The 14385-nt window shown below is 44.4% G+C and overlaps 2 protein-coding genes across 3 annotated transcripts in view; one reads left to right on the top strand and one right to left on the bottom strand.

Annotated features, from left to right (window-relative positions):
- The window catches only part of LOC137561112 (gastrokine-1-like), a 98106-nt gene that overhangs the window by 76562 nt on the left and 7159 nt on the right, over nt 1-14385 (bottom strand). The gene's annotated exons all lie outside the window — the stretch shown is intronic.
- On the top strand, nt 47-13883 carry LOC137562210 (gastrokine-2-like). The gene is made up of 7 exons (XM_068273542.1): nt 47-58; nt 173-274; nt 3021-3074; nt 7055-7192; nt 7294-7404; nt 9605-9746; nt 13629-13883. Exons 1-7 carry the CDS (start codon nt 47-49, stop codon nt 13733-13735), a joined length of 666 nt encoding a protein of 221 aa, XP_068129643.1. The 3' UTR covers nt 13736-13883.

Genomic DNA, 14385 nt, shown 5'->3' with positions numbered 1-14385 from the left:
TTTCCCATGACAGGCCCACACCTGTACTCTTTATGTTTTCATCAGAATGGCTCTGAGGGTGAAGGGTCAGCAGTGGAACCAGTCCTAGTTAACAAACAGAAATCACACACTCCTGGGGTTTACACTGGTGTATCACTGATAACTTCAGCTGGAATTCCCTGCGTTATCTCAGATTATTGTTCATGGGTTTTGGCTGGAAGATATAAATGGCCACGCAATTCAGAGCTTTCCATTCTTGCTGCTTCTGAAGCCAGTGGAGACAACCGGCACAATGGTAAGTGGCTGCTTTCTGTATCAATAAATGGGCAACTAAAATTAGGTAAGGAATAGGCAGCTTGGCGTAACGTTATAGTATGAACTGCTTATAGTTATATATTACTTATAGTAACAGACTGATTATAGAACATAAAAAGTCTGCACTTGACCCTGAACTATTACTATGTAGTAAATGCTAGTAGGTTGTACTATTCACTGTTCTTCAAGACAAACTGATTTATCAATGTTCTTTAGTTCAAAAATTGATATTTTACACCATTTTAAGGAATTTACCGGTATATTAAAAGTTTTACACCAAAGGTACTATGGTTAAGCTGGCCATACACTTACAGATTTCCATCCCAATGTTCCAAAACAATCAATACCTTTCTGAAAAGAATTGATTCAGAAGGAGTCCATTCCTACCATACACTGCACATCAGTTTCTAGTTTCCAGCAGGGAATCTATTGAAAATCAATCAAACTGCAGAGTTGCACTATTCGATGCAGTGCAAAGCTACAGGCCATTGATCTGCCAATGCACTTGCCCTGCCCCTGATTTTTTTGAAATATGTCCAATTCTTTCAATTGATTTTTGTTTAAAATGGATCAAAAATTAATTGATCTGACATTTTGGAGAATTGATTCCCAGCACATTAACCTCCCTGGCATTATGATTATTTCCAGATTTAGGTTCTAAAAGCCATGGAATATTTTCACAAGCTTTTAGACCCTAAAAACAAGAAAAAAAACATACCACAGAGAGATCTGCAGCAGCTCCTGCATATAACTCACTCAGGCACGGGATTACCGCTCTGAGCTGCGGATTTCTGTCCCGAGCCTGACTCGGGATTACCGCTAAGGAGATTAATCGAATCCTCAAGGAATCGAATGAGATAATATATGAGTGTATGGCCACCTTTACCCTTTGCTTATGGATCGCTAACATTATGAATACGAAGTATAGTCCAGTAAGGAAGGGAAGTTGTTTATTATTATTATTTATTGTATTTATAAAGCGCCAACATATTGCACAGTGTTGCACAACAGATAAATGGGTTAACATACAAGGGAGGACATACAGGAAACTCACAACAAAACAAGATAGTGCAAATTATATTATAACAGTACAGTGTCATAGGTCAAAATAGAGACTGTTCCAGTCAACAGGAGGGGTGACTGACAGAAAGATTGCATAATCAAGCTGGAAGCACTAGGGAGGAGGGCCCTGCCAGAGACACTGCAGATATTTTGCAAGATTTGTATCGGCTGTAACAAAGAAATGTTTTTCTTTAAAGGTTATTATGCTGTTGCATATCTTTTAGAGAAGAGAGGAAGTTCTAAGTTCAGGTACACTTTAAAGATATTCTGAGCCAAATCTTGAAGCTCAGGTTCAGAAGCGCATACTTGCCTAAGGAGAAGGAAGCCTCTGGATCCTAATGAGGTTTTCATTGCTGTTCTCTGGTCCCCTGTTGCCGCTCATGGACCCTCCAGCTGATAAGGGCAGTGCTCCTCTTCTGCTACACACAGGTGCAGTACAACCGTACTCGTGCTTGAAGAGGAGCGGGGGCCCCGATCAGATTACCCACATGCCCTTGTCGGTAATCTTTGGAGGGTCCGCAGTTGGCGATGAGGCACCAGAAGACAGGGAGGAAAGGCTCATCAGAATCCAGAGGCTTCCCGCTTCTTAGGTAAGTATGTGATTTTGTACACGAGCTTCGGCTTGGTTAAACTTTAAAGGGAACCTAAGGTGAGAGAGATAAGGAGGCTGACATGTTTATTTCCTTTTAAATGATGCACATTGCCTGGCTGTCCTGCTGATCCTCCGCCTCTAATACTTTAAGCAGTGGCATAGCTAAGGAGCTGTGGGCCCCAATGCAAGTTTTACATGGGGCCCCCCAAGCACTCTATAAATAACAATTGATACAGCGCACCAAAATCTGCCAATGGCAACTACAGTGTCAGAGGTGCAAGAAGGGGCTGGGGAACAGCTTGTTAATGATTACCACTATTTAAAGTATCTATAGAAGTGATTATTACCAGCACAGGACCAATAGAGAGATAATACTGCGGTTGAGGGAGGGCCCTTCGGGGGCCCCTCCGGCCCAAGGGCCCCGATGCGGTCGCAACCTCTGCAACCCCTATTGCTACACCCCTGACTTTAAGCCATAGACTCTGAACAAGTATGCAGATCAGATGTGTCTGACAAATCTGACAAGATTAGCTGCATGCTTGTTTCAGGTGTGTGATTTAGACCCTACTGACCAGAAAGATCAGCAGAACAGCCAGGTAACTGGTATTGTTTAAAAGGAAGTAAATATTGCAGTTTTCACACACTCACACCTCTGGTTCCTTTTAAGATGTACTGCAGGTAAGTGTGAATTTCTTGTGCAAAAATGACTCTCTTCCCCTACAATATATACTCACCCAGACACAAAAAGCACCCAAGCCACAGTGAAGGTCACTGACAGATTAACAAATTGCAGGAAGAACATCTTGGACATATTCAAATTTTTTTATGATTGCCCTAGTAATCGATCCTATGGAGATATATTGACTATAGCCTTGATTAGTTGGCTTTAGCCATACTTCGAGTCTCTGCAAAGGCATGACTTGTAAATCATGCAAATTCTTTCTGCGTTACGTTTTGTGTGGCTCTAATGTGTAAGTTGTTAAGTGTTTGCATAAATGCTGGCATGAGGGTTATTTCTTCCAAAGCTCAACAGCCTGTATTAAATTGTTTCCTTAATTGTCTAATTCCATAGCTCCTGCTCCTGGGATTTCTGGCGGCAGTCATCATTCCATTACATGGAGATGAGGTAAGAAATGACAAACATTAATACAACTGTGCATGGAAAAAGAATGTCACAGAAAAGCAGTGTGTAATTTTTGTGTAAAACATTAGTGTTCAACTTAAAGAAGGAACTTTAGTCAAAATAACGTAAAGGTGGCCACTAACGATCCAATTTCTAGCGTAAAATCATTTGAGCAATCAGATAATTCTGATCGGAAGAAAAAATGTTCATTACACCACCAACGAACCCATCTTTGCTTCCTATCTATCACTAGAAAATCCAAATTTTGATTTGGTAAAAATCGCATCGGACAATTTTTTTAAAATAATCGTTTGTTATCGATTGTGCCCATCAATGGCGATTATTTACAGCCAATTTGATCAGAATTTCTGATCGCTCAAACGATTTTTTTGCTAGAAATTGGACCGTTTAGTGGCCACCTGTATGAAAAAAAGGGCTTAATTTTTACAATAATTATTTATAAATGATTTAGTCAGTGTTTGCTCATTGTAAAATCTTTAATTTCTCTGATTTACATTCTGACATTTATCACATGGCAACATCTTTACTGCTGGCAGGTGATATTTGTGGAAAGCGATGATGCATATTTGGCAGTTGGAAACAGCAGTTATTTCCCACAATGCAACACAGCTCCCACAGGGTGATGTCAGTACCTAGGTGCTGACATCACACTGTGGGAGGAGTTTCACCACAATATTAGCCATACAGAGCCCCCTGATGATCCGTTTGAAAAAAAAAAATATTTCTTATGGGAAAAGGGGTTTAACCACTTGAGGACCCACCCTTTACCCCCCCTTAAGGACCAGCGCTGGTTTGATTGATCTGTGCTGGGTGGGCTCTGCAGCCCCCAGCACAGATCAGGGTGCAGGCAGGGAGATCAGATTGCCCCCCTTTTTTCCCCCCTATGGGGATGATGTGCTGGGGGGGTCTGATCTCTCCTGCCTGCTGTGGGTGGCGGGGGGGGGCACCTCAAAGCCCCCCTCCGCGACGACATTCTCCCCCCTCCCTCTCCTACCTGCTCCCCCGGGAGATCTGGGCTGCACAGGACGCTATCCGTCCTGTGCAGCCAGTGACAGGACGTCCCCTGTCACATGGCGGCGATCCCCGGCCGCTGATTGGCCGGGGATCGCCGATCTGCCTTACGGCGCTGCTGCGCAGCAGCGCCGTACAAATGTAAACAAAGCGGATTATTTCCGCTTGTGTTTACATCTAGCCTGCGAGCCGCCATCGGCGGCCCGCAGGCTATTCACGGAGCCCCCCGCCGTGATTTGACAGGAAGCAGCCGCTCGTACGAGCGGCTGCTTCCTGATTAATTAGGCTGCAGCTGGCGACGCAGTACTGCGTCGCTGGTCCTGCAGCTGCCACTTTGCCGACGCACGTTATGAGTGTGCGGTCGGCAAGTGGTTAAAGTGAATGGGAACCGCATTTAAAAAAATGAGACAGATACTTACCCAAAGTGGGAAGGCTCTGGGTCCTATAGAGCCTTCCCGCTCCTCTCCTGGTCCCCTCGTTCCAGTGCTGGCTCGCCCGGTAGCAGTATTTAACTAAATTAGTCAAATACTGCTTTATCCGGCCGAAGGAGGCTTCAGAAGTCTTCAGGGAGCCCGAGTGCTCCTGAAGAAGGGCAGCCCTGTACTGCACCTGCGCAAGCTTGCTCTCTTGCATGCTCACGCCTGTACAGTATGGAGCCGCACGTCTTCGGGAGGACACGGCTCCCGAAGTACCCTTTCGGTGGGGGATTGAAATGGGGGGGGGAGCCAGCACAGGATAGAGGGCACCGAGAGAGGAGCCGGAAGGCTCTATACGACCCAGAGCCTTCCCTCTCCTTATGTAAGTATTTGCTTCATTTTTTTTTTAAATGCGGTTCCCATTCACTTTAAGCTAATCATTGGGATGAAGTTCAATCCTTGGTTAGGGTATACCGTATCTCTTTAACAAAGTAACTGAACTTTAACATTCTGAATCAGAGAAAGCCTGAAGATACCCATACACTTACACTATGCACTCCGTCTGACTGTTCAATGTCTGTACAATCTTACCAGCGTCTATGTGCAATAAGAGGTCAGAATGGATGTAGCTTGGATATACTGAAGAGGTAGTCATTCCCTTATATAAATCTGGTAAGATTGGAGATTGATTGTACCATCAAATTGTGCAGTGTATGGTCAGTGTTACAGGGAAAGTATATTTGATTTAGTGGGTTTGTTCCCTAAAATATGAAAACAAAAAACATGTTAATTGGGGCTTTAAAGGGAAATGTGGGCGCCAGAGGCATCTATTCTTTACTAATTGCGGCAACAAATAGCAGGCACAAAGCTATACAAAATTCAAGGCGCTCATTATTTGTAGCCACAGTTTGTATAGTGGGCAGCCCCAGGGCCCAAATCGTCTATTATAGCGGCAATTTACATGGGCACCTATGGGGCACTCAATCTTCCACAGTGCGGAAATCGTCAGGTTTGTGGGATGGGCACGGTTCGGGTTAGGCATCAGTGGGGAAGTTGATTAACTATGTATCGGGGGGGGGGGGGGGGGTGTCAGTTAGGGTTAGGCATAAGTAGAGGGAGGGCTTGTGTGAGAATAGGGTTAGGTTTAGCTTTGGGAAAATATCAGTAAAATAGGAATTACCACTGCCCAATAGTAGAAAATCTGTAACTTTATTGATATTCTACTAGCGGGTATTTCTGGCGGCAACATTTCCCTAGCCCCCTGTTTGCCTGTACACCATGAACATTCTCTTACAACACACAGCAGGGGTAAAGAGACGCTCAGGTAGGATAAAACTAGGTTAAAAACCGATAAAATATAAATCAGTGAGGTGGCTTCCCTCAGTAACAGCAGTTACATGCAACAAACAAGGTTTATTGTGCACAGGCAACACGTTTCACAGCACCAAGCCCGCTTCCTTAGGTCAATACAAGTGCCAGGACAGCTGTAGCCAATAGTATCAAGCGCCTCTCTCCCTCTCATCCGTGGTGACCCTCACAGCCAAGGGGCCCACCTTGCAGGCATAAAATAAGTGTGGGCATCATGATCTTCACACCCATAACAATAGCCAGAAAAACACCTGATCTAAATGATGGACCAATTGGAGAGAGTGAAGTAGTAGTTGGGGCTGTGGGTCCCCCTGTGGTTGCAGGGGTCACGGGATGCTCCCCTGTAGTTATTATGCCCCTGACAGTGAGTTTGATGACTCTCTTAATAAAGTCAATGAGACCAAGGCAGGCAAAATGGCTGCACCCACAAGCTATGCTTTCTTCACCCCTTTTTTTTCCTAGTGAAAGTGTTTTTGGAAAACACTTTAGCTGTTATGGTTACATCAAAACAGGAGCCATGATTCACAGACCATTGCTTTTTTTTTTTTTTTTTTTTTAAAGAGTATTTTTATTTATCTTTAACAAATAGCTCTAAAAAGAGCTAAAAACGTAAGACATACAACATAAGGTAACAAAAAAACATCCCAATGAAATGTAATCCAAGGTATAAGACACATAAAAAAAATGGTGAAACCATTTTCCAGAAGATACATGAAATATATGCAATTATCATACACTTATCGATTACTAATGAGTAAGTAATCAAATCAAATGCAGTAGAGAGCTATCATCATGGAATGATATGTCGGCTTCAGGCATGCTTAATAGATCCAATCACAAGACCCTGGACAAAAATGTTAATATCAAGATTCGGAATTACAGTGTCCATCGAGTCTACCCATAGCGACCAGATTTTGGAAAATCTATTCGGTTGGTTGCGAGACTGGTAAGTTAGCTTATAAAGAGGAAGTGCCAAATTCACCAGTCTCTTCCAGTCGGACAAACTGGGAGGATTATTATTTTTCCACTTAAGGACAATGGATTTCCTGGAATAGAATAGTAAAGTTCTAATGAGTATTCTCTTCCAATGACTACAGACCATTGTTTTTCTTTATTTTATAAATCTACATAAAGAATTTAACATTTCTTTCCAAACGTGTCTTTCAGTCGTTTCAGTATGTGAACCAAGGATACAGTGGAGAGACTGTGTACAACACTGTGAACATTAACAAAGAATACAAGATTGCTGTGGTTAATGTCTATTCTGGCAGACAGACCTCCAATGCCGTGTTTGATTACAAACAGGTAAGAGCAAATGACATCACGCAAATGTATTAGCAAATGACATAAATCTCAGGTATAACCTGTGTATGTGAGTTCTAACTGAAAATATTCTGTTTTCTTAGAACATAGTGGCCTACCACATGCCATACAGAGGCATCTGTATCATCGCTCAAATGGATATCAACAAATTCCCTGGACTGGGCATCTTTGAGGATTTTATCCATAGCAAGAGGGTAAGAGATCAGTAGTCTAAACTGACTGAGGGCTCAGACACACTATAAGCTCTTTTCCGAGCGCTGTTTGAGAGCTTTTTAAAAAAAACTCTCCCATAGACTTACATTAACATTGCAATTGCGGTAAAATTCCATGATTTTACTGCAATCGTGACTTTGTCACAATTTTACAGTGAAAAATGCTCATTCATTAAAAAAACACTTTGAAAATTGCCACACAAAACCGCTATTGCAAATCTCTAAGCGCTAGCGATTGCAATAGTGATTTTGGTGTGCACCAGCCCTAACAGACATAGAACTGCAGCTGACCTGTACAGTATAATAGCACACATAAAGTACAGCTATCAAAAAACAGCACTCAACAGGCCCAAAACAAAGGATGGTCGAAAATGCCCATTTCTGATTCTGCGGAATGTCCGATTTTCCAATGTTCTGTTTTTCGATTTTCCGATTTCCAATTTTCAAGGGGTATTTTATTAGTCACTTTTTGCAACAGAGAATGTGAAAAGTGAAAAAAAAAATCAGAAAAAAAAGAAATCGGAAAAACAGAAACCGGAAAACTGAAAATCCGTCTTATGATTGGTCTAAAACAGTGGTCCTCAAACTACCGCGCACGGGCCAAATGCGGCCCCCTGAGATTTGGCCCACTGCACCTTTAAATATTGGCGGCCCACATATAGAATAGCAGTGCTGGCACCTCCCATCCACATACTGTAGAAGCCCGTGAGCAGTTATTCGCTGGCTTCCAATCCAATTCTGCATCAGGTGACACTGCTGTCCAACTGGACGGCAGGTTGTCATCTGGGCATGCTTCACTGTCTGGTGCACAAAGACTTCCTCAGGTGCCACATCACTGAATGGCTGCTGCTGGGAGTACTCCTCCAGGCATGATTGGGGGGAATTAATAACTAGATTCAATGTAATGTTTTTCAACATCATTTTATGAATTTTACGGCCCCCCAGTCTGAGGTTTGTTGACCCGGCCCTTGACTGAAAAAGTTTGGGGACCCCTGGTCTAAGATTAGACAAGACAAGACAAATAACATTTATATTGCGCTTTTCTCCTTGCGGACTCAAAGCGCCAGAGCAGAGCAGCAGCCACTAGGGCGCGCTCTATTGGCAGTAGCAGTGTAAGGGAGACTTGCCAAAGGTCTCCTACTGAATTAGTGCTGGCTTACTGAACAGGCAGAGCCTGTTTACAAGATTACAATTTTGCAGAAATATTCTGCATTCTCTCATTGGTCCAATGCTTCCAATGGTTCTGTGATTGGGCTAAAATTACTGAGTTGCTGTAAATCGGAATTCCGCGGAATTCTGATTTCTGTTTTCCGAATTTCCAATCAGAAACAGAATCCGGATGAGCATCCCTACCCAAACCTGCTGTAGAGCAAGGAATTCCTTTGTCTACATCCAGCCCGACTGCTTCATACTGGCTGTTGGGTCTGTTTTACAATAGAAAGCAAAAAGCCTCTCCTCTAAAATTAATATGGATGCCATCAGTTTTTTACTTAAAGTGTACTCAAGGTGAACCTCTGGCACAAAGTGACATACTTACCTAAGAAGAGAAAAGCCTCTAGATCCTATAGAGCCTTCCCACGCTGTCCTCTGGTCTCCTGTTGCCAAGCTCTGACCGCATAAAAACCCCCGATAAAGCAGCGCTCCTCTTCAGGCACAAGCCCATGCCATACTGCACCTACACGAGTACGGCCGCACCTGCGAGCCACTCATGCACTAGTTGCTCCGTGCTACTGAACAGGCATGACCATGCTGGTGTGGGTGCAGCACAGTGGCACTTCTGCCAGAAGAGGAGCATGGACCCAATGTTCCCAGGCAGCAACGAAGGTCCGGAGCACAGCGTGGGAAGCGACTGGAAGAACCAGAGGCTTCCCTCTCCCTGGGTATTTGATTTTTCACCTGAGGTTCTCCTTGGGTTCTCTTTAACAGCACTACCTAACATCTGGAGGAAGTGGTGGCACTGAAAGTAGGAAAAAATAAAGTCTCTTTTTTTCAGAAAACATGAATCATGGTGCTTGCTAGTGCAGACAAGTTGGGAGCAGGTACTGGAGGTCTGCGATTGGGGTAGTGGTATTCAGAATACTGAAGGGGCATGCTGGGTACTTTGGCAGTGCAGCTATCCTTTACATTGACATCAAAGTTCCTCATACTCTAGCTTATAATCTATTCCCTTTTTCCATTGCAGGAGAAGAAGAAGGAGCTGGAGGAGCTGCGTCATGACTACTTCATTACCAACCAACAAGTAGATAATCTCGCTCAGTTTGGTAGCGCTGTTCAGGGTCTGTGCTGGGGAGTCCCAACCTACTGGGCTCGGCAATATGCTCCTCGTAAGTAGTCTTTCCACCCTTCCCTACTGAATTATTTCACAGGTTACCACTGATTCTGTTTGATAGACATCGGGTATGAGCAGGGGTGGATTTCTGGGAAGGCCTCAAAGGCCATGGCCTAGGGAGATAAAATCAGATAAGATCAGAAGGGCGGCAGGACTTAGAGAGAGAAGAGGTCATATGTCAAAGTAAATCATCTCGTCTGGTCCTGCAGTGCAGCAGGCCTAGGGCACTGGAAAGTAAAAATCCGGCCCTGGGTATGAGGGTACTTTTGTTAGAAGATTGATTACTTTGAGGTATAGGATCAGCTCACTTATGTTCCTTCCAGACACCTACAAGGTCTGAATTTACAGAGAATAACAACCATTAAAGGATTAGGACAGAGTTTCATAAGGATCAGGAAACCCCCACTGCACATGTCCTTACAGAGTTACCACCTGCTGAAATTAAAACAAAGTTATCCTTTGACAGTAGATACTCCATCCCGTGGAAGAGCAAGTGGTTAAAGCAAACCTGAACTGAAAACTAAAAGTCAAAATAAACACACACATCATACCTACCTCCCATGTAGTCTACTTATCAAACTCTTTCTCCTCTCCCACGTCGTGTTTGTTTACTGTAATCAGTTGAATTATCAGTCTTCCATTTTAAAAATGGGGATGACCCTGTAACAGCTATCTAGTCAGCACACTTTTAAACTGTAATATTGCCCATATGAGTCATAAGGAAACATGGACATTACCTCGCACATCAATTGTCCTTTCAGTTTTAACTGACAGCAACTGATATATAACTGATAGCAAGTGATATATTTCAGTTCTGACAAAAGCTTGTCAGAGCTGAAAGGAGTATTTGTAAGAAGAAAATGGCGAGCTTCTGAGAGGTATTAATGGCGAGGTAAATATGTAATATTCATTTGCAGGTACATCACATGTTTATTTTAAATAATTTTACTCAGTTCAGGTTTCCTTAGAAGGAGTTATTAGCCAAATAATGCTGCCCCCCCCCCCCGCTCTACTCACCAAGGGCTTCCTCCAGCCCCTTGCCGCCGACATGTCCCACGCTGCAGCTCTGTTCCCAGCCGCCGGCCCAGGGTCCCCGCCGGTGCTAAGGCAGACCTCGAGGTCATCCTCTACTGCGCCTGTGCGAGCGCAGCTATCAATCATGTCCACATTGTCCAGAGTGTACTGCGCAAGTGCAGTAGTTCTGCGCCTGCGCAGTACACTCCGGACAACGTGGACTTGGTTGACAGCTGCCCTCGCGCAGGCGCAGTACAGGTCGGCAAGGGGCTGGAGGAAGCCCTGGGTATGTAGAGCGGGGGGCAGCATTATTTGTGTAATAACTCCTTTAAGAAGGTCAAATACTGGGGTTGACTTATACACGAGGGTAACTTATATTCAATGATAAACAGTAAGTTGTTTTTTAATAAGAAGAAATACTTGTTAAAACTTTTTTAGGGAAGTATAAAGTATGACCATTGAGCGTATTATATGTTTTGAGTTTCACCTAGTGGAAATGTCATCGCAAATAGTGAACAGAGGCGCCAACAGGATATACATTGATAAATGTAACGATGGGTGTCTGCACACAGAGAGTGTCTGATTATTGGTGATCTGCAGTATCACCAACAATATATACGTACACCTGATTATTAATGATCTGCAGAATCACCAATAATACAAGTATGACTAACCTCTGGACACCTAGCAAGTGTAAGTGTTTAGGTGCAACAGTAATTTTATTAGTTTAGCCAGACCTCACCAGGGGAGCTGGTGAGGTACTAACAGTACCCTAACCGTGCACAAACGTACAAATTCCAGCAGGCTGGAGAGAATAATTAACGAAGATGCTGAATCTCCCGGGGAGCGAGTGATTCAGATACTACTGCAGGCATGAGGACACCCGTGGAGCGGGTGACCCAGACTGAACAGCAGACAAGGAGATACAATACAAACTTAATGACAGATGCCCTATTAGAGCAGGTAATTGGGGCTGTACTACAGCTTAACCAAACTGTTCCACCAGAGGAGCTGGTGTAAGCCGTACCTCACCAGTGGCGAGGGCCCACTGGTGAGTAGAGTGGTCAGGCAGGCAAGGTCCGGCAACAGAGAGGTAAGTATATACAAAATCGTGAGGCAAGAGAGTAATCGGTAATCAGACAGAGGTTCAGCAACAGGAAGGTACGTATCGGTATTGAATCGTGAGGCAAGAGAAGACAGATGGGCAGAAGCACAAGATCAGAAGACGGATACAAAGTCAGAGTGCTAGCCAGAGTCAAATACCAGAGATCAATGCAATAGTAAATCCTAGTCTGGGTGTGACGTCCTTGGTATCAACACCCGGGATCTAGTCTATACAAAACAATAACAATATTCCTAACTATTTAAGGTCTGCGCGCTAACACGCAAGTACTCACGACGACAGACAAAGTATCAATGCAGCCCGGCTGCTTATGAAGCAGAGGAGACTTCACTGGCACGCCCTCCTCTCATCAGCCAATCCTGGGCGCCGTGGGTCTCCTCTGACATCAGCCGACCAGCCGGTCAGCTGACGCCTCTTCTCCCGGGATAAAGGTCCTGTCTATGCGCGCGCCCGCGCAAGACAGCGACCCTATGAGCGGCAGAGAGCCCTGTCCTCGGCGTCCTACACGCCGAGGACACGGGCAGGAGCACCGAGACGGCTGCGGCGGCAGAAGCGTTCGCCGCTGCCTATACCCCCCAGGTCCCTAACGAGGAGGCGGCTGCAGCGGCGGCACCGCTCGCCGCTGCAGTTATTACAATAAAACTTTATAATTGCTAGGGAGGCAGTGGTGGACTTACCTCCCAGGAGTAGACATTAAACTGTCAGTTTTCAGAAATAAAATTTATTGACATACTCCAGAAAAAAGCTGCAACACGTTTCATGAGTATATTGGTGGAAATGGCAGGTTTTGTGAACCACAAAGCCTCTTGCTTCTGCATTGACTTCTAAAAAAAGATGAGCTTCAATTCCAACTTTACAGGCAAATTTGCACTGACTATAAACTGAATGAATTCAGCACAGTAGGTTGGGTTTAATTTCCTGGCAGCTGATTAATTTACCAGCAGCTGCTGAACTTAATTGGGTCATTGGAGGTCAATGAAACTTTGCATGAAAAGTTGGAATTGAAGCTCATCTCTTGCAATAAAGAATAGATACAACTTGCTTGAAGATGGCAGCTGAACTGTAGGGCTTGAACGGCACCAATGCATATGCAGAAGCACAGTCACATGGGGGGTGTGCCAATGTCTTGATCACCAATCCCTTGAAGGATTCCTTTAGCAATGGAAATAGGAGCTGAAGAGGCAGCCTCACATGTTATGCCCTCACATAGGCAGCAAATCCTCTTTTCCTTGTATCCCCCCTTGTCATATGCAGCCCCCTAACAGGCAGCACCTCTACATCATTTCATGTACAGCCCAGTCGCCCACTTTTCTGTATCCACATATACAGCATCTCCCAAGTGCAGCATCCCCTGCTGTGTGAAGTCTGTTTAACTTACAGCAACTTAATCACATACAACATTGGCATAATCAGAGGAGCAGCAAAGGTCCATATAATGCATGTACAGTACAGAACTGCATGTGAACGCCCCGGTTGCAGAAGCAGCTGTGCCCATCTGAAAAGCACTGCCATCTTTCCAATGGAAATCTTTCAGAGGGAATGAAGTGATGAAAATCAGAATGGATTCTGGCAGAAATAAGTAGAAGACTTGCAGTTTATGTTCTATTCAGGGGGTGCGTTGTTTTGAATGGTGCTAGGCCTAAAGTCTGACCTTATCTATAGTATAGCATATGTTGCATTTATATGTGGAAGCAATGACTAATTTTGATGGCTACTGAAACACATAACTTTCTTTCACAGCTCCAAGACCAGTTGCAAGACCCCAAGGCGTTGGCGCTGAGGGCTGCGCTGGAATTCACCTCCTCTTCATCCATGTTGGATTATGTGCCGGTTTCCATCTTTTCTAACCTGTCGGTATTCACTTTTCAGTAATACACTGCCCAACCTCCCCTTCCCCATCCTCCCAGCCTCCTTCTCTAGCTAGCAGCATCAAAAACATGGCTACAGCCACTGGCTACATGAGATCTCTTGCTAAAACACTAATAAATATATGTTGAAAAGGATCTGTGTTCACTGTGTTTTTATGATTATTGTATCTTCATTTCATCTTCCATATACTGTATATTAGAATGTCCGGGCATCAGATTAAATGAAAAATGTTCCTTACCCTATCTGACCCTTCTTAGAACTTGTATTATGCCCTAAATGTTTACAGTCTGTGGTCCATACATCCCACAAGTACCAGGGTCTGGTCGCTCACAGTAGCTGGTTCTGTGCTTACTTATCACAGATAAACTGGGCTAATTCAGTCTAGACAAAAGACGCCTTAGAGGAGATCTAATTAAAGGATACCAGATGTGAAATTAGTAACAGAAATGGGGGAGTGGGCGTATACTCTTACCTGTCCTGATGTCTGTCGCTCCCCCCATTCTCTTCTCTGCCCCCCGCATTATGCCTAAAAGACCACCCCACCCCCAGGTCCCTCTACCGGGTCGCCGGAGTCAGGCTTTACTGCGCAGCAGGGGCTTCGCTAGCCCTATTTTGGGGGGGCACGTGC

Source organism: Hyperolius riggenbachi, chromosome 3, assembly GCF_040937935.1.
Source record: "Hyperolius riggenbachi isolate aHypRig1 chromosome 3, aHypRig1.pri, whole genome shotgun sequence".
NCBI lineage: Eukaryota > Metazoa > Chordata > Amphibia > Anura > Hyperoliidae > Hyperolius > Hyperolius riggenbachi.
Note: the sequence above shows the minus strand (reverse complement) of the source record. Positions and strands in the feature narration are given on the sequence as shown.

Excerpts from the sequence above, each read along its gene's own strand:
- LOC137562210 (XM_068273542.1), top strand. Across the intron at positions 275-3,020 it reads TGGAGACAACCGGCACAATG|CTCCTGCTCCTGGGATTTCT; the intron begins GTAAGTGGCTGC and ends CTAATTCCATAG. Across the intron at positions 7,405-9,604 it reads ATTTTATCCATAGCAAGAGG|GAGAAGAAGAAGGAGCTGGA; the intron begins GTAAGAGATCAG and ends TTTCCATTGCAG.